Raw genomic sequence first — 20,420 nt, forward strand, 5'->3', positions numbered from 1 at the left:
GTGGCAGGGTCAGCACTTTCAGTCAAGATTTCTGCAGCCATATGCACCTTTTGAAGGGTCTTTAGTTCCAGAGTTCTATTTCTCAGAAATCATTGAAGCATTGAATTCTTTCGAAAGAGCAGCAGAAAACCCTCCCTCATTGGTTAGCATCTGACTGGGCAGAATCGAGTGCAGCAGATCAGCTCCACAGCCACTTACCAGATGCTCCGGGAAATACCAAGGGGTGTGCACAGCCCCTTCTCCTGGAGGCTCATGACGGTCTCTCATGGTTACTCCAGTCTGCCTAAGAGAAGGTTCAGTAGTCTCTGGTATATTTCACCGGGAGTGAATTCAGAGATCAGTTTCAAGCCTCACACACAAACCAGTGGCCTCGCTCACCTGTCTTCTGCCCCCTGCCCTTCTTTCATTGTTCTTTAAAGTTCAGTTCTTATTTTTAAAAAAGCTTTGTAGATTATTAAAAGTGTACGGTGTTTGCTTCCCTTCTTTCTCTATTACCTTTTTATTTCCCTTCTCCCTCTCTCCCCTTTTCCTCTCTCTGTTTTAGACAACCAGCAACACCCAGCAGAAGACCACCCGCATGTGCTCCCAAGGCTCAACGAGGTAGAGCCACCTCGTTGGCGCTAACACCTTGAATCCCCAGCTGGTTGCTTATGGCCACGGTGGGCTCTGTGTGTGACTTTGATGCAACTCTCCCTGCAGCTGATGGTACAGTGGGGAAATGCGCTGTGCTGAACCGGTGGCTCTTTCCTTTACATAATACTTCTTGCAAGAATTCCTGCTATGCATTTATAAGTAGAAGGTTTAATTGACATGAAAGATCGAACTCAAAACCAATTTAAGACAAAGACTGTATTTTTAAAAATCCGCTTTATGATACTCTGCCACCAAAATAAACATCTTTTGCCTGCACTTCATCCGGTGCATCACGGCTGAGAGCACAAGGCACGCCTTGTGCCCCAGTCTCATGCTTTCGCCCAGGTTCATGCTCCGGGGGCGGGGGGGAGGGGGCTCTCCGGCTCTTGGCCCGAGGCTCTGCTTTCAGCCCTTCTGTATTCATAAGAGCTCCGCGCTGCCCTCTGTTGGTTACTTCAACACCTGCGAGGCACACGGGCCGCTCTGGGCACCAGGGTCAGCCACACCCAGGCGGACGCTGCAGGAAGCCCGCCTGAGTGAAGGCAGTAGAAGTTGCACGGTCTATAGACAATAAATTAAAATGATCACCGTGTGCCCAAGTTCTAAACCCTGTCCATGACAACATCCATCTCCCAGCAGGTCCCTCGCTTCTGCCATCCCCTACTTTGTAAGCCCTCCTTGTCTCCTTCAGAGGAGGAAAGTCTTAGCTTTGTATCATTTTCATTTCCTTCTCCTCTTCTCTGGCTGTCTTTGTCTCCCACTGTCCAGTATTCCTCGCTGCCCTCCCCCTGCCTACGGCCATTGCCTTGAGAACTCTCACTCCTTTTGTGTCCCCGTTGGGGGAGAAGAGCCACTGACGTGTGTGCCGTGTGTATACTCAAAGGCCCTTCGTTCATGGCTCTTGACCCCTCACGCCACCACGCTGGCATTTTCTTCATCATGCCACTGTCATCCAAGTGACTGGTCCGAAATGCGGACTTTGTTTTCATGCCTCTTTAGGTAATCCTGGCTGAGAGTACCCTGCATTTTGAGATTCAAATAAAATTACACTTTATCACCCCTAATCCTGCCTAATCCGGAAGGGAGCTCAGTGTCATTCTCAGCATATCTGGGGACCCCAGGGAGCTGTGTTCCTCTCTGCCTGACACCTCTGATCTGTGTTGTACCTTTCCCACGTGGTGTAGTTGCAAACTTGTGTTGTGTTCCGCAAACACCATCAACTCACGGTTGAAGAGAGCATTACTTGGGTATGTTTAGTCATAAAATTTATGCTACCAGAACATTTTCCTGATTTTTGTTTCCTACAGGACCTTAATGTCTTGTCATGATCCTTGGCCAGAAGGGAGAACTCGTTTTCTCCCTAGCTGACTTGCCCCTATTCCCTGATTCTTCCAAATTACTGTTTATTTTTTACTCGGAAAATTATAGGTATTTTTATTCAATCCTGTCCCAGCCCACTGTCCCTAAATTCGTAAAGAAAAATACCCATTGATAGAAGATTCTAAAGTAATTTTTTTTTTCCTGGAGAGGAGTTTGCCTGACATCCCTTGATTTCGTTTATTTTGTTCAAATTATATTTTTATGTTTTTCCAATTCTACTTAAGTCTTTATCACACTGCTACTCACATTAACAGGGACAAAAGCCATATGGGATCTAGTGTAGGTACTAAGTGGGCAAAAGTACCTACCCCCATAGTTCTCTAAACCCAGATTTTCAGTCATGAGCTCTTTGTACAAGTATTTCCAATCTTTCTTCAAGGGACGGGAGGAGAGCGGTCATGTTTCCTCTGTGCTGAATATGGCACCCGTATTTTTGATGGAACGTTTTCACTTCTCCTTAGTAGAACCCCCATCTTCTCTGTACTTTTCTCCACTTTCTTTAGATGCCTTTTGTTCTTCAAAGCTTAGGCCGCCAACCTATCCCTTAACCTTGAAATGTGCATTTTTCTTGTTCCTGATCCTGCTGAGTTCTTCTTTGTAGTATAGTCAATTAAAAACACCAACACATAATAAGGCACTGGTGTAACAATTATAATGGGAACAAAGTTAACAATTTGCCTTATTTTTATCTGGTCTTTTTTTTTTTTTTTGAAGAAATGCAGTGTTGAAGATAACGCTTTGCGTTCTCCTCCTCGTTTTATTCCCCTTATCCCTCCCAGAAGTAGCCAGTACCCTCACGTCGATGTTCATCTTTGCTCTATGGGACTTTATGATTTGACCACACGTCTGTGTAGCCCCTGCAGCACCAAGGGTGATTTGGTGCCTTTTGAGTTCATTTCTCTGACTCTGCCCTCCTTGTGCAATATCCGTCTTTTCTTACGAACCTCATGTCTTGCCCCTCTGGCCCCTTCATGGAAAAGGAAACAAGGAAAAGCTGAAGGCGCCCTGACCTTTCCTGCTTCCTTCTTCCTCCTTGACCCTTTCCTTCGGTTACTTTATACTGTCTTATGTGCTCTGCACCATCGGATTCTACTTACAGCCTCTTTTTCTTCATTTATTCTTGGTGCCCCAGTGTTCGATATCTCTGGCTTCTATTTTTGCTCTTGAAGATGAACAAGCTATGTTTTTCTCTGCCCTAATTTGGGAACAGGTAAGATAATGTTACTGAAAACCTGAGAGAGAAATGCAATTTCATTACTTTCCAGTATAGAAAAACTCCTGAGAGAAGAAGGGATGGCACTGTATGTCTTGGAGGATCTGACCCTTAATAACATCGGACATCAATTACTTATAATTAGCATGTTTGTCATTTAAATGTAGCACTGAAGGCATTTGCCGTTAGGTTAATAGTAATCTTTTACAAAATTTGCTTAACAAAATTCTATTTATCCTTTTAGATATTGGTAATGTCTCATTTTATGTTCTATACACAACGGATTTTTGTATTTCTCTTCCAAGTATTCATAGCAAAGTTTACTGTAAACAAGCCTTTTCTTTCTTTCACTTAAAGTATATTATTTACCTACTATGTACAGAACGCATTATAAATGGAAGTGGATTGGGATGATAATATTTAGGGCTGCAACAAATGATTACAGCAGATATTCAGGACTCAAGGAGTTTACACTTGTAGGTGGGAAGACAGATGTTTATTCACATACTACTAGGACAACACCAAGGGTGGGCAGAGGGAAGAAGAAGAGGGACAGTAGTGCCAGGCTTCATGGCCTGTATAAGGAACTGGTTTTTGGGAAACGGAAGGACCAACAAAACCCTTGATTGTATGTTTGTTCAGGGTTTGAGGGCATGAAAGTTTAGAGATGAACTCTATCGAGTCTGGCCATCACAGATCTTATTGTATCGTCAGGTAACAATTACTTTTCAGTTTCCAATAGATGTTTCCATGTCACACATTCTTTTAGCCCTTCCTGACCTTCCAAATCCAAATAAAGCAAAAGGAGCTAAGTAAGAATAAGAATGGGAAGGAATCACCTAAAATCTTTATCAAGTGTGGTCAGAGTATATCTTTGGCCTAAATATACTCTTGTGGGGCCCATGCTAAGACTATTCATGGTTTCCTTTCCCAGTCCATGTTCTGGAATATAATTTAGGCCCTCTACCAGTTTCTTTCCATCTGCAAGATACCCCATGTTTGTTTCTTGGCACGGAACCCAGACTTCTCTGCCTAGGCCCACTGCTCTCTTCCTCTAATGATTCAAAGTCATAAATTATAACACATGAATGAAATGCCTACCACGTGCTTACAGAAGAGATGGCAGTATAATTAAAGGTGGAATTTTTGTGGCATCTTTTAAATCTGATATTTTCCATTTTATCATTAAGCTGCTTTTTGGCTCACTTTCTTCCCTTATCATTTACTATTTAGGTATGCAAATGACATTTTTCTGTTATATTGTACTGGTAAATACTAGGATTTCACATTTTTTTTTTTTCTAGAAAATGAGCCTCTTAGAGCCCAGAACATTAGGACCTACATTTATAGATTAAGGCTTATTTATTTTCATTTTTAAAAATTTACACTTTAAGTTTTATTTAAGAACAAACAAACCAACAAAAAAAAAAAAAACGGGCTTCTTCGGAGTAGTTGCTCCTGGAAGATCCTGAGGGGCCTAATAAGAAGACTGGTGGCCCGTCTGTTGCAATGGCTTTAGATTGAGGATTTTAGCTGGAAATGAATTTAAGATGGTTCTAAGAATGAAACTTTCTACATTTTAGTAAATGTTAACAGTTTGGAGATCTGCAGAGAGACATCTGCCATCCTTTAAATTTTCCCTAGTGACACTACACATTTTATGCTTCAGAAACTAGAAATTGAGGCAAAAAGATCAAACCCAGAGATTCTTTCCAAAAGCCACTAGTGTTTGGGAAAGTTTGGTATTGCCTGTGACACAGCCTGATAAATGTGATATATGATATATGTAACTTCCTCGTTGAGGAGAAAAAACATGTAAATGCATGAGAGTCAATGAGTGTGATGAAAAGAAAACAAATTTTCCAGGAATCAGGAGATAGCAAGGTTTATCCACAATTCCCCACAAACTTTGGTTAATAATGACTTTTTGGTCCCCCCCTTTTTTTTAAAGATTGTATTTATTTATTTGACAGAGAGAGAGGGAACACAAGCAGGGGGAGTGGGAGAGGGAGAAGCAGGCTCCCCACTGAGCAGCAGAGCCCGATGCGGGGCTCCATCCCAGGACCCCGGGATCAGGACCTGAGCCGAAGGCAGACGCTTAACGACTGAGCCACCCAGGGGCCCCAACCTTTTGTCCCTTTTCTGTTTGATAGTTTTTTCATCAAAACTGGGGTTTCTTGCTCTTCTTAGTGCCACTGGTTTCTCTTGAGGTTGTCTCAGTATATCTCTGATACAAGCTTCACACTGTGCTGCCTGCACGTTTACACACCTCATCTTGCTTAATCGTCATCCAACTGAGCGACGGTAGTTCCCCACTTCAGTCATCTCATGCCTAACTCTGGCTCCGGCTTCACTGCGCTGAGCAGTGGTTCCCAAGGGCCATCCTGCAGGTCAGGGTGCACCCGATGCCACGGATGTTCTCCCAGGCTATGGGAAATGGTAATCAGTGGGTCACGTTCTGAAACTTTCACGGAGCTGCTGGTATTATATTCAGTTATTCCTTTCCTCCCTTTTTTTTTTCACAATAGCCATTTTTTTTATTATGTTAATCACCATACAGTACATCATTAGTTTTTGATGTAGTGTTCCATGATTCATTGTTTGCGTATAACCCCCAGTGCTCCACGCAGAACGTGCCCTCTTTAATACCCACCACCAGGCTAATCCATCCCCCATGCCCCTCCCCTCGAGAACCCTCAGTTTGTTTCTCAGAGTCCATCGTCTCTCATGGTTCATCTCCCCCTCCGATTTACTCCCCTTCATTCTTCCCCTCCTGCTATCTTCTTCTTCTTCTTCTTTTTTTTTTAACATATAATGTATTATTTGTTTCAGAGGTACAGGTCTGTGATTCAACAATTTTACACAATTCACGGGGCTCACCATAGCGCATACCCTCCCCAGTGTCTATCACCCAACCACCCCATTCCTCCCACCCCCCACCACTCCAGCAACCCTCAGTTTGTTTCCTGAGATTAAGAATTCCTCATATCAGTGAGGTCATATGATACATGTCTTTCTCTGATTAACTTATTTCGCTCAGCATAATACCCTCCAGTTCCATCCACGTTGTTGCAAATGGCAAGATCTCATTCCTTTTGATGGCTGCATAATATTCCATTGTGTATATATACCACATCTTCTTTATCCGTTCATCTGTCGATGGACATCTTGGCTCTTTCCACAGTTTGGCTACTGTGGACATTGCTGCTCTAAACATCGGGGTGCACGTACCCCTTCGGATCCCTACATTTGTATCTTTGTGGTAAATACCCAGTAGTGCAATTGCTGGATCATAGGGTAGCTCTGTTTTCGACTTTTTGAGGAACCTCCATACTGTTTTCCAGAGTGGCTGCACCAGCTTGCATTCCCACGGACAGTGTAGGAGGGTTCCCCTTTCTCTGTATCCCCGCCAACATCGGTCGTTTCCCGACTTGTTAATTTTAGCCATTCTGACCGGTGTGAGGTGATATCTCATTGAGGTTTTGATTTGGATTTCCCTGATGCTGAGCGATGTTGAGCACTTTTTCATGTGTCTTTTGGCCATTATGGATGTCTTCTTTGGAAAAAATGTCTGTTCATGTCTTCTGCCCATTTCTTGATTGGATCATTTGTTTCCTTTCCTCCTTTTATTAAAAAAAATACGTGTTATCTGGTTGATGAAATCATGGTGATCATAGAAAGCTTTGTTAAGGGTCCTCCTTATCAAAGTAAAACATTTTCAGGTCTTTGTTGACCCTTTTCCTCCCCCACTGTTTTCCCTTGTTTGTACATCTAAAAACCTTGCAACACTTGGATTAAAAAACACTGTCTCAGACAAACCCCCTTGGCAGGTACTCATGCCAATTTTAAGAGCCAAGCTATGAAAATAGGAAAGGGAAGAAGATATTTTGCAGACGTTTAATAGATACTTAGCAATTATTTCGAGTTTATATTTGATCTCGTGGCGATGCAGCCTTGTATGGTACAGCTTCCCTTTGATTTCCCTCTTCACTGGGTTTTTACCTGTGGATATTTAATATAACTCTTGGCAAGAAATATTTTTCAGGGAAATATTATTCCTCGAAAAGATATCCCTTCCCTCCTTTGCCTGAAAGCCTGGTTCAGGAATCACTTTGATTTGTCACGTGTTGGTCCTTTTCAGTGCTCATAGCGCTTTGCTTTACTTTTTCCTCAGTGATACGAATGAAGTTGACATCCCACCCAACACCCGAGTTGGCACCAAACGCTACATGCCTCCTGAAGTGTTGGATGAGAGCTTAAATAGAAATCACTTTCAGTCTTACATTATGGCCGACATGTACAGTTTTGGACTCATCCTCTGGGAGGTTGCTAGGAGATGTGTATCGGGAGGTAAGTAACAGTGATACCGTTGGATCTACTACAGGTCCTTGTTTTCTGCTCAGAAATCAGAGTTATCATATTGTCCCCCAAATCAGATTTTCTTTTATTTTCCACCTTATTTCTGCTGGTGCAGTCACCATCCTCCCAGGAAATGATATTTAACATCTTAGAATTCTGTTTGACCTCCTCCTTCCAGCTTCTTCTCACCAACCTGCTCCAAGGCCCCGTTCCCTGTGGTTTCCAACTCCACAGATTAAGGTAGAGACAGGGATGTGGGGTGAGACACCCATTCTTTAGCCCTTCCCCCACTTGACTTTCTAATCAGAAGTTTTTATCAAAAGGAAATTAAAGCATAAGAATGTTCCTACTGGTCATGATAATTTTTCTGCAAACAAGGATTCCCTAGTAAGACGATGTCAGAAGGCATTTTTAAATATTCAGAGGCATTATTATTGCTTGTTGTATTTAGTTTACTGCTGCGTCATCTGTCCTTAAATAGATTCCAACACTTTTTAGGTGAGAAGCTGAATCGTAGGCTCTTTGTGAAGTGACAAGTATCGTGTTTATGGTTATACTCATGGCTGTGCTTGGTTAGAAACCACGCTGCTGCTGCTGACCAGGGCCAGTTTGAGCTCACTTTTGTGAGACCTTGAGCTTGCCCGACGTTCTGAAAGTCCAGCGAACACTTAACTGGTACTGGGATTCGTTCTTGGACCTGCCATTTATTAACTGTGAACCTCTGACAAGTTACTCAGCTTTGTTCCGGTCTTTTATCTTAAGAAGGAAGTGAATTAAAGAGAATTAAAACTGCCTGGTACATAAGTAGCATTCAGTATATCTTAGCTCTTACTTAATATTTTCCTTTTGGTTGGTAGAGGCTTAACTTATATTTAGATTCACACATAAATGCAGAGGAGAGACAGTTAATCAACAGGCATTTATACTTTGGGAGACAGATCGTGATGCAGTGACACCATGCCTTCTAATCACTCGGGGAGCTCTGAGTCTCTTCTGAGCTTAATTTAAAATAGAACACATTTCCTCTCAAGTGAGAGACCTCCAAAAGGAAAGTTAACATGGGAAATGTTTCCTAACCAGATAGTGAATAAATCTCCCGTCATCTATGAAGAAGGAAAGAGCTAAGCAAAATATAAGTTAACTAATTGTCTATGCCTTGCTTCATGTTTTATAAAGAGTAGATGAGCCTATTTCTGGATAACATACTTACACTCAGGATTGGTTTATAGAAGTTGAGGGAGTAGTAGAGTACAAGATTACTTTCTAATTATGTTTTCCTGAACATTTAAAGCAAGTAGGGCCACAAGAAACCTATATTTAGAAGCCTCTTGGTCAGAATACAGAAGAAACAATCCTTCGCTTAAAAACAAGCCAGCCTTATAAAAAACAGCAGGATTTTAATTGCTTTACTAGGTCTGTCTTTGCCTGTGGAGATTTGAGAGGTACTAAGGTGTTGCCTCATCTCTTTATGAGATTGGTCTGTGTTTACCAGAGATGTTAGATTCTCAGCTATGCCCCATATCAAATGTATGGCCTTGGACAAGTTACTGAATCGCTCAATGCCAAGTTTTCTCATCTGGATAATATGGATAATAATTCTATCTCATAAACGTGTTTCTAAGAATTTAGCAAGATATATTCTACAGCATTCTTGCCGGTATATAGTATATACCATACTTGGTATAGTATGTACCATAGTGAATACCATACTTGGTATAGTATATGTACCGTAGTGTATACCATACTTGGTGTAGTATATGTACCATAGTGAATACCATACTTGGTATAGTATATGTACTGTAGTGTATACCATACTTGGTGTAGTATATGTACCGTAGTGTATACCATACTTGGTGTAGTATATGTACCGTAGTGTATACCATACTTGGTATAGTATATGTACCGTAGTGTATACCATACTTGGTGTAGTATATGTACCGTAGTGTATACCATACTTGGTGTAGTATATGTACTGTAGTGTATACCATACTTGGTGTAGTATATGTACCGTAGTGTATACCATACTTGGTATAGTATATGTACCGTAGTGTATACCATACTTGGTGTAGTATATGTACTGTAGTGTATACCATACTTGGTATGGTATGTACCATAGTGTATACCATACTTGCCTGGTATATAGTAGGCTCCTAGCAAGCAAGTTTGTCTTCTCTTTCCAGAAAGGCGAAACACACAAAATTCTGTTCTCCAACACTTTCCTTTATGAAGATGTTGGAAGGTTTGGGTGAAGTAGAGTCTGGATGTAGGTCTTCTAAACTTTGGAAGAAAAAGAGAATTTTTGAGGCTTCAGACACAATTAAATGGCAGCCAGTATGGAAGTTTTGATAGCTTGCTTGCATAATAAGGAGAAAGAAGTAAGGCCTATAGTCATAACTTTATGTGGTTGGCTCTGTGTCTATTGTAGTATAAGCACCTGCCCACCGTGGCGTATCATTCCAGCCGGGTAATGGCACCAAAGTTAGACACTGAGGAAAATATGAGAGGAGTCAGATAGACATGGTCTTTGAACCATTGTCTTGATAATTAGAAAGGGAGGAAGAACTCACATGAAGTGAGCATCCCCCCTACGTTAGGCCCTGTGCTTTTAGTATTTCCTATAGAATTGAAACGCAATGGAAGGAACTATTCACATAGATACATATAATTATGCTGTGTGGGCTCGGTGAGGGACAGAATAAATGGTGAGTGGGAACGGTCTGAGGAAACTTTTGAACCTTCTGGTCCTTTATATGTGGGTTTGAGTTTGCAAGAAAGGGCACAATACAGACTCCAGATTTTTGTGTGGGTAAACCCCAGCGAATTTAATGATGCGTTGGATAAAATCCACCAACTTGGTAGGATCATCTTGTTCAGATACAAAGCAATGACATTTCTATAATAGATGATTTTAGGAAAGGGAGGAAAGGTGCTCCAGATAGATTGCTCACTCAAGAGTGGCATCCTTTAAGGACAGAGGCTGCTTATAATTATTGTGAGGAGTTAATCAGATAGTGTTGAAAAGAAGATAGAACTAGCCTACTTTTCTAAAGGACAAAAGGAATAAGGTAGAAAGTAGATATTAGGAAATGAGATGGAATTTGTCATGATAAGGGCCATTTTCCGAAGATGACATAGACTTATATTTCTTAACCCTTCTTTCAATAGTACCAATTTTTTTCTGATAATGTATTTTTTTGTAGAAAGTTTTGTGAAATACAGAAGATTTAAAGAAAAAAACAAAATCAGACAGTTCTTGCACCTAAAAAAGTCATGGTTAATATTTTTAGGTGTGTATAATTTTTAAAAATTTAAATGTGGAAAAATGCATTCTTATGATTAAGCAGAAAGAAAATGTAAATCTCACATTTTGTTCAAGTAGGATACACTGCCAAATTTATTATGAGATTCATAATCTCATATTGCAGTAATAGAAACAGTCACATATTATGTGGTATGAGTTTGGGATGTGTCTGCCAAATTTGCGTTGAGATTTAATGTAGACTTTTTAAAATTTGGCATACAAGACCCTTTATAAAATTGGAAATAAATTTGAGATGCTTGTTTTACTTAGCTTTGGGAAATTAGAAAAAAAAGTCTTGAAACCCTGTAATAATATGTTTCATTAGGTTTTCTATTTATGTTTTTAATTCGATTAGGTGGCGTTTGGGCACATTTTTTTTTTCAAGACTTATTTTGCGGTTTTTTTAGCCTGAACTTGGCTTGAGTACTTGATAGAACTTAGCTTTGAGAACAGTTTGTATTGTTAGACTTTTATTTCCACCTCCCATAAGATATTAATAGTAATAATAATTTAAAAACAACCCATATTTTTAGGTATAGTGGAAGAATACCAGCTTCCGTATCATGATCTAGTGCCCAGTGACCCTTCTTACGAGGACATGCGAGAGATTGTTTGCATCAAAAAGCTCCGTCCCTCATTCCCCAACCGGTGGAGTAGTGACGAGGTAAGGCTTGAGGTAACCATGTGGCTATGACCAATTTCTAAACAGACTTTACTCTTTTTGCCCAAATCCCGGATACTCGTTACAGGAATCCTCCTTCTTTGTTTTGATGATGCTGGTGGTGGTGCTTCGCCACAGTCATTGATATGGAGCGAAGTGTCGTATGTTAAATTATCTGTTTCTTTTTGCCACTTTGAGTTTGCTACTTCTAAAGTATATTGGGTGGGTTACCACTTAGCCTGTACAATAGGTAACACTACTCCATTTATTTGTGATGTCCTGACATTTGCATAAAGGACGTTCTTTCTCTGTGCGTGTCTTTAAAGCACCTTGAATTTTCTCCATGACAGACCAGCGTTCACCATTCTCTCATCTTGTTGAGAGAAAAGAGAGGCATCTGCAGAATCTAGTTTTCTTTACACAGAAGGGATACGAGCCTGTAGTTGAGCTGCCTGACTGCGCCGTGGATCTTTGTTCATAGGGACGATGTGATGCGCTTTGAAGAAATCCATATTCAGCCTGGCTCTCGGGAGGCAGTGATGAAACCTAAACAGGGCCGAAAAAGGGCTGTTCAGAAGGAGGAGATGAGTTGGGGGGGCCTTGCCTTTCCTGTCTCCTGTTGTCCTCCACATCCTGCCCATCCATCCTCCAAGCTTGCAAACTCACCAACTCCCGGAGCCCTCTGGCAGGTGGGGACATTCAGAGATGAGTTTGAAGCATCCCCGGGATAAAACACAACCCCCCCAAAACCCACCTCATCAAACATATACCAAAGCCAATGCAAACACATGGAAAGAGCACTGTTGATAAGCTAGTTCTTTAATGTTGAATGCATTTAAAAACAACCTTTGGTTCATTGGTTTTGTGTCTCGTTACTGAAATGCTAAATAATGCATATGTTTTCCAGGGAGCTATGCGGAAAACTTTATGAGATGCTGGAGTTATGTTATTTTGAGGGTGGTTATGGGCATTGGTATTACTCAGAATCCCTTCACTGAGGATTTCTAATGAAGTGAAATTGTGCTTTTCCACAGGAAGACCAATAATTGATGTAGCACAGGAGAACACAGGAGAAAATTTTAGCGAGGCTGTGCACAGGTCATTAATCTTGTTAAATGGTACAGTGCAATGCTATTATTGTAGCAGACGGATGTGATTTAGGAATGACCATGTTTGTTTGAATAGTATGGACTTAGATGAAAGATTTAAGCTTATCAAGTGTTATAAACAATGTAGGAGTGTGGAGTGGAATACAGACTCCCTGGGTATTTTTGTATTTGGTTAAGACTGACTTCAAAGACACTCTTTTACAATCAGCAAAACCACCTGCTCGCTGCTGTCATAGGGAAGACACGAAAATCTGTTTTAGTCGTTTAGAATTTGCATGACAAAAGAATTTTTATGGCGTTTTGTCTACATGGTTTGAGGAGTATCTTTGAAAAATATATTCGAACTTCGGAAGCCGTACACTAAAGGCCACATATCGAATGGCAACCTTGTAGATAATACATTTTTCTAGTGTTACCCCTGTCTTCCTTTCCCTCCCTACAGTGTCTAAGGCAGATGGGAAAACTCATGATGGAATGCTGGGCTCACAATCCTGCGTCAAGACTGACAGCCCTGCGTGTTAAGAAAACACTAGCCAAAATGTCAGAGTCCCAGGACATTAAACTCTGATGTGAGGGGAAGAAATAAGCATCTCTGGAGAAAGCCAGTAGCTATTCTTCTGTTTGTGGGCAGAGCAAAAGATGTTCCAGAAGCATCCACAGTATGAGCCTTGAACATCATCCTGCTTCCCAGTGGGTTCAGCCTCACCTCTCAGGGAGCAGCCTGGACAGAGAGAAGTTCCCAGAAACATGTTCTCATCATGTCTGTTTGTAGGAGGGAGAAACCGCTTGGGTAACTGTTCAAGATATATGATGCATGTTGCTTTCTAAGAAAGCCCTGTATTTTGGGATTGCCTTTTTTTTCTTTTTCCAAAAGATGCTTTAATTTTGCCAAAATAGAACAAATAATGTAGATGTTTTAAGGTTTATACTGTTACAGATTAAATAACAACAACGAAAGTTCTTCCCAGAAATTCTGCTGGAAGGTAAATTTTAAAATATCTTTTTCCATTAGTGAAATTTTGTTGCCCTCTGCACACCAAAAGACAGTCTGTGGAGTTGGAGAACATAGAATGGAACTCATCTGAAAATCTCCCCGCTTCTGCCTCCTCAGACCACTTTGGCCAGCCCTGCCTTTAGGGGCCGCCGCAGCAATGTGAATGCACCTGGGCACAAATACCACCTGTCTGGGGCCAAGTTTTGGGATTCCTGCGGGTGCCCTTTTGTAGCTTCAGACGATATGGAACAAATGAAGGTTTTCTGTGACTCCGTTAGAAGTAGTAAGTGTCGATGTCATTCTTCAGAACCACTTTGTGTTTCTGATTCTTTTAAGGCATTTCTGTCATGGTAAAATCCTTTCCTTTTCATTAAACACAAACAAAGGTTTTTTTTTTTTTTTTTTTTTTTTTTTTTTTTTTATGTGCAGAGAATTGACCCATGCCTGGTTTTGATCTCTCAAATGAAAGGATCAACATGAAATAAAATTGCCATCAGTTGTGTTGAAAACAGGGCTCTTTAAAATAGAGATAATCTGCGCCTGTGTTGTAAGAAAAGTGTGTCAGTCGGATAGAGGAGGAGGGTGGGGGTGCAAAGGGTCTGTTTCTTACCTGTGCAGAAGAGCCCGTCTCCGAGGCACAAGGGAGAAGGACGCATACCTTATTTTGTATAGATAAAGACGGTTTCTTTCTGTAATTGTCTCTTTTGTGTCTGAGTGAAGGGAAGGAGAGGAAAGTATGTCAGGTTAATTTAACTAATTTTAATTTAAAAATAGAAATAGAACCTCCAGATGGGACAGCAGAAAGAGCTAGTGGACGCCACAGAATATTGTAGCAGCTGTGACTTATTATTCTAAAATAGATATAGATCGAGCATGGACACCTTACATGATAAGTTCACATCTTAGAGGAGTGCTGACTCAGTTTACTTTATTCCCGTGATGCGCAGTTCACTTTTTAATTTATTTATATATTTTTTTCTTCTCTGTGGCACTTGTGCAAAACATCGCCTCACCTACTCAATTCTGTGAGGTTTTAAACTTCTGAGGAACGTGAGTCAAATCATTGACAGGGCCAATATTCCTTAGCAACAGGAACATAAAGCTCAGAATTGTGCGCACCCCTCTCAACTGTGTTCATTTAATTTCCTTACTTTTCTTTGGTTTTCTTTTGTTTCCTCGAAAATTGTGCAGTGTTCAGTAAAGAATTGGGAAGTACCTCTCCTTGGTCCTTTTAAAAACGACATTCCTTCCAGAATACTCCAGGGGGCGCTGTTTTATAACACATTTTCACCACTCGGTGCCTGAAGGATGGAGGGTTTTTGAAAAATTGACAGCTGCAAGAAAAATGAAAAAAATATTCTCCTCACTTCTGAAGGAGGCTTGCAGCTGGTGACTTGTTCATCCGGAAAGGCTCTCAGAGCACAGAGTGGTTGTGAACCCTGCGTAAGTTTGGGAGAACAGAAGGAGAACTGGTGTTCTCCACTCTTAAGCATTCACTTCCCAGTGCTTCATACTTGCATTTTGTTTATAACAAAGATTTTCTTAACCCTTGAAAAGGAACAAAATTTCTGTGTTTCAAAGATCACAGTTGTTTCTAAATATAATTGTAATCAGAATGCTGCTTGTAGTGATATTAAAATCACCTGAATAGCAATGTAAACAAATGTTCCTTTCCCTCGTGTCAAATTGTATTCTTTGTTATAGCCTAGAAGGAATATGTACCTAGAACTACGTGTGATAATCATCTGAGCCGTGGAGAGAAGCTTCAGTGCCTCTAATTTGATAATCTACAAACAAATGAGTAAACACGGATGCCCGTTAAGTGGGGACACGTTTGTGTTTCTTGGTTTTCCCTCAATTTAAACGAGGTTGGGTTTGCTTACCTCTTAGATAGAAATTTGTGTTCTTTTTGGCAAATTTTTATACATAGATAACTTCAAATCAAAATATTTTGTGGGGAGGCAATGATTTGAAAGTAAACTAGATTTTTAGTGAGGTGTTGGTTCCAATGAAAGATGGGAAGAAATTAAAACATCCAAATTTCTTCTGTTTTATTCGTTTAGTTGTTTTGGAAAAATCTAGAGCTTACTTTCTAATTCTCAACCTGATTTACTCACTATGAACACTTAAAAATTATTCTTGAGATATTTAAAAAGATCCATTTAGTTATTAGAGTCTTTCAATGAGATAGGAATTTATTTATGAGTAGAGTTTTCTTTGTGTCTTACCAAAATCTGCCTTACTTAGGGAATACTAAATTGTTCTTAAAGAGACTACCTACTCACTTCCAAATAATCCTTTTTGGTTTTTAAATTTTTAGTAGCTCAGAAGTGAATTTTATTTTATTTTATTTTTTTTTTTGTTTTGTCTTTCAATAGAATAAGGGGGAACCTGGAAATTAATATAGTTGATTGCCTCCTTTCAGGACTCTTTCAGAGACTAAGATTTTTCTCCTAATCACTCCCTCCCTTTCAGGGGGAATCTTAAAATATTAGTTGTTAGCTAATATAAGTTTGGTATGCTAAGATGTTCAGGTTTAGAGTTTATGTATGTGTGTATATATTATATAAATATATATGTATATATAAATATTATGCTCAGTTTGGAGTCTGGCACAACTCCATTATGTGGATTAGAGAGTAAAATATTATGGATGATAAAGTACTAAATGAAACATAATATTTATTTATGAAAGCGTGTAGTTGGTTAAGTCACAAGGGACAGTGCTATGAACATTGTGTAGGAGGAGACAGGCCTTTGACTGCCGGAAAGCACCACTCCCAAGTCACTCGTGATCCTTCTTTTTATTCTTTAAACATAAAGCTTCTTAGAAAACATGCCACGATTTTATGTACAGGGAATCCTTTGACACATTTCAATCGTTGTAGAGTCAGGTATAGGAAATACTGAATAATGACAGAATTTCATGTTCCTAAGAGTCATGCATACTCATTAGAAGTTACGGTGGTTTACGTTGTTGGTTCTTCTTTGTGAGCAGAAGGGCACTGAAAGAAGCCGAATTTTTAAAACTTGAATAGTTCTGTAGTTGTATCTCCTTAGAAAACCCAGTCACACAGCAGTGGGAATGAAAGACGTGGCATCAGAAGTGATTTAATTTAGCAGTTATGATTCTTCTTGTAAAACAAAACAAAACACAATGCCATATTTTTGGGAGAAAAGTTGGCAATATATAAGGGGTTTTGTTGTCTGTTTCAAAAGAAGATTCATTTGTGTTCTTTTCGGGAACCAGTGCCTTATTGAATTTGTATATACTGTAATTATTCAGGACTAGGGAACAAACAATTGTATTTGTTACAAATTGTATATGGCTTTGTTTTAACATTCCCCGAAATAAAATGGTTTCTTTCTCCCCTTGGAAAGAACATGTCTGTTATCGTATAGTTGTGCCTTTTTTCTGGCTTTGAAAATATCACATTTGGAACAGGCAGGAAGGCAGCCATGAAAGAGAGTGATGCAGGTAAGTTTGTATGTTTGGGGCGGGAGAGCAGGAGAAATGGTCTGATGGCTTCTATTTTCTCTGTAATTAGGAGGCACAGTCATCTGTTGAGGGTGAGAGGAAAGGTAGGGAAGTCAGTGGTCTGGGAGAATTGAGGCAGTTTAAAATTGCACTGTGCAAAATTATAGCCCAGATGGTTATGGGCAGCCCCGAGGGCCCAGTTCGCTGATGAGACCAAGTGTGTGGCTTAGTAGCCCAGAGTATGGCCTGTGGATTGCGAGGCAGCCTGTGTGGAGCCTCTCTCATCCCCTCAGTTGTGCGACAGTAGGCCTGTGTTCACTTCTCAAAGACCCCATTTCTGTTCCTTGAAGAGGTGGATAATATTAGCATCTGGTGCATGGAGCGCTTCTGAAGATGAAATAATCCATGCGTCGCGCATGAAGTCAGTACTTGGCCGCTACTGAAGATTAGCTCTCGGTACAAAGTCATAGGGCCACCTTTCTGTGTAGTTTCTGTCAGCTCCCAAAATGTAGGCTTGGAGACCACAACAGATGGATTCATTCAGGGTTGAGGGTTTTCGGACATGTGCAACAATGGATCATGCAGAATGTGGCCTACCGACATCCGGGAGATGGCTGAAGTGGCCCAGAGTCGGGAAGGGATTAAAGTGGAGGCACTTTAAGCTGGTGGGTTGAGGGAGACTAGGTCCCAGCACAGAGAACCCTGCTGGGGTTGAGGTGGCCTGCCTATTAGCAGCGACAGAGAAAGGGACTGTGGCCCGCGTCCTGCTTCAGGGGGGTGGGCAACAAGGCTAAGGACAGGCGGGAGGGTGTGATCTCAGGAGTGGAGGATTTCGTTAGTGGACAAGATTATTGGTAACAAAAGAGGAACCTAAAAGGCAGGCCTTTGGATCGGTCTTTGTGGATCCTGGAGCTCCCAAGGATGGTAGGCAGTCTAAGAAAAGGAACATGGCGAGGCCAAGCTCTCCACAGCTCTCCAGCCACTCTCTGGTTACAAGGGCCACAGGAGAATGGCGGGGGGGGTGGGGTGCAGTCTGTGAGGGCAGAGAGTAGAGACCGGGGCCGGTTGGGCCTGATGGGCCGAAATGCACAGCAGAGGGTTCCACGCAAGGGCAGTGGTCTGGAAGCAACAGAACAGTAGGAGAAAGACCCCAACTTTCCTCCCAACTAGGACGTATGTGGGGTATGGGGGACTGAGGCCGTTGCTGTTGCCCTGGGAACAGTGTCCCCGTGGACAAGAGAAAGCCCTCTGCAAAGGGAGAGGGAAGGTATTAGGGGATTTTTTCCTGGAGTGTGACTCTTGGAAGGCAGCATAGAAAGTTAAGTTTTGAGGAGATCTGTTGGAGCCTGGATCAGGAGAGAGGAAACCCAGACTTGTCTGGGCACGGAGAGTATGTAGGAAGGCTTGCATCGGCGTTCCTGGGGACTCGGGAGTTTTCATGTGATTGGCTGTGTTTAGCCCGTTGCGCTTATGCCAAGAGAATTCATCCCGGCGCTGGGATTCAGATCAACTTGGCTCACGTTCCATGGTTTGCACTTTCTCACTTCTGTGGAAGTACATAGTCTGAGCACCATTTTCTCCCCTGTAAATGGGATAAAAATACCCATCTCAAAGGGCTCTTCGGAGGAACAAATGAGATGAATATGTGAAGTACGGGAAGGCCCCGCTCCAAGCACATGGCAGGTGCTCATCAATATTGCTTTTCCTTACTGATATTAGCTCACGGGATATAAAGCTAGGGACAGTGAAAAGAAGTCACAGGTTGCTGTGGGCTCACCTCTTCCACCCCCTCGCGGCCCCCTTCTGTATGCTCTGGGCGTTCATAGGACTTAAAGGCAGACGGATAGTGAATCCCAGCTGGGGAGAACAGAGTCTTCTCTTGGCATTGGTCATCTTCTAAGTTATTTTTTCTGGTTACAATGGCGACATACAGATGACCCCACTCTCAGAAGGTCCTGTACCAAGTTGAACATGTCTGTGTGCTGGCATTTGCTACAGCTCTGGGCTCACCTTTCATTTCCTACCTAGTAGTGCAGTTGTTTGCAAATGTCATTTAAAGTCCGATCTCTTAGGGTAGGGCTTCATATTCCTTTTATCCACAAGCTCCCCAGGGCCTTCTGATGCCACTCTTCTTCTTCTTTTTTTTTTTTTTTAAAGATTTTATTTATTTGAGAGAGCGAGCACAAGCAGAGTGAGCGGCAGGCAGAGGGAGAAGCAGGCTCCCCACTGAGCAGGGAGCCTGATGCGGGACTCGATCCCGGGACCCCGGGATCATGACCTGAGCTGAAGGCAGACGCTTAACCGTCTGAGCCACCCAGGCGCCCCTTGATGCCACTCTTCTAAGACTCTGGGTCTCCCCATTAACTGCCCATCACTATCACCTGGGGGCATTAAACGCTCCTAACAACCACACCACACCCTGGATCTATAAAATCAGGATCTCTGAGATTGGGAGTCAGGCACTAATAGTTTCTAAAGCTCCTCAGCTGATTCCAGTGTACAGAGAGACTTGAGAGGTACCAATCCTAGAACCTCATCCGGTCCCCAAGGGAGGTTGTGATTACCATCCCTGCAGGATCTAAGAGCTTTTCTGTGCTGCTGAAGAGACACAGGGTGACTCTTCACACAGAGGGAGCATTTTGTTATGAAGAAAAAAGGAGGGGTTCCCTGGGTTGTTCGGTCGGTTAAGTGTCTCTCTTTTTTTTTTTTTTTTTTTTTTTAGGATTTTGTTTATTTGTCCGGCACCTGGGTGGCTCAGTTGGTTAAGCGACTGCTTTCGGCTCAGGTCATGATCCTGGAGTCTAAGGATCGAGTCCCGCATCAGGCTCCCTGCTCAGTGGGGAGTCTGCTTCTCCCTCTGACCCTTCCCCCTCTCATGTGCTCTCTCTCTCTCTCTCATTCTCTCTCTCTCAAATAAATAAATAAATAAAATCTTTAAAAAAAAATCCTCAACTTCCTTAAAAAAAAAAAAAGATTTTGTTTATTTGACAAAAAGAGAGAGAGCATGTGCACCCCCAAGCAGGGGGAGAGGCAGAGGGAAAGGGAGAAAGAGGCTCCCTGCTGAGCAAGAAGCCTGATGCGGGACTCGATCCCAGGATCCCGGGATCATGACCTGAGCCGAAGGCAGACGCTTACCCAACTGAGGCACCCAGGCGCCCCAGTGCCCGACTCTTGGTCTCAGGTCTTGATCTCAAGGTTGTGAGTTCAAGCCCCGCATTGAGCTCCACACTGGGCATGGAGCCTACTTAAAAAAAAAAGGTAAGAAGAAACAAAGGAGGTAGCACTCTCTGTT

At 41.8% G+C, this 20,420-nt stretch overlaps 1 protein-coding gene across 4 annotated transcripts in view; it reads left to right on the plus strand.

Moving 5' to 3' along the window:
• The window catches only part of BMPR1B (bone morphogenetic protein receptor type 1B), a 402,661-nt gene extending 388,641 nt beyond the window's left edge, over positions 1-14,020 (plus strand). For all 4 annotated transcript variants that reach the window (XM_027600410.2, XM_027600411.2, XM_035726405.1 and 1 more), the window contains 3 exons: positions 7,401-7,576; positions 11,420-11,550; positions 13,099-14,020. In XM_027600410.2, coding sequence (XP_027456211.1) covers positions 7,401-7,576; positions 11,420-11,550; positions 13,099-13,224 — 433 coding nt within the window. In that variant the 3' untranslated portion in view covers positions 13,225-14,020. The remainder of the gene's footprint in view (positions 1-7,400; positions 7,577-11,419; positions 11,551-13,098) is intronic.
• Positions 14,021-20,420: the final 6,400 nt, after the last annotated feature.

The sequence above is a fragment of the Zalophus californianus genome, chromosome 2, assembly GCF_009762305.2.
Source record: "Zalophus californianus isolate mZalCal1 chromosome 2, mZalCal1.pri.v2, whole genome shotgun sequence".
Taxonomy (NCBI): domain Eukaryota; kingdom Metazoa; phylum Chordata; class Mammalia; order Carnivora; family Otariidae; genus Zalophus; species Zalophus californianus.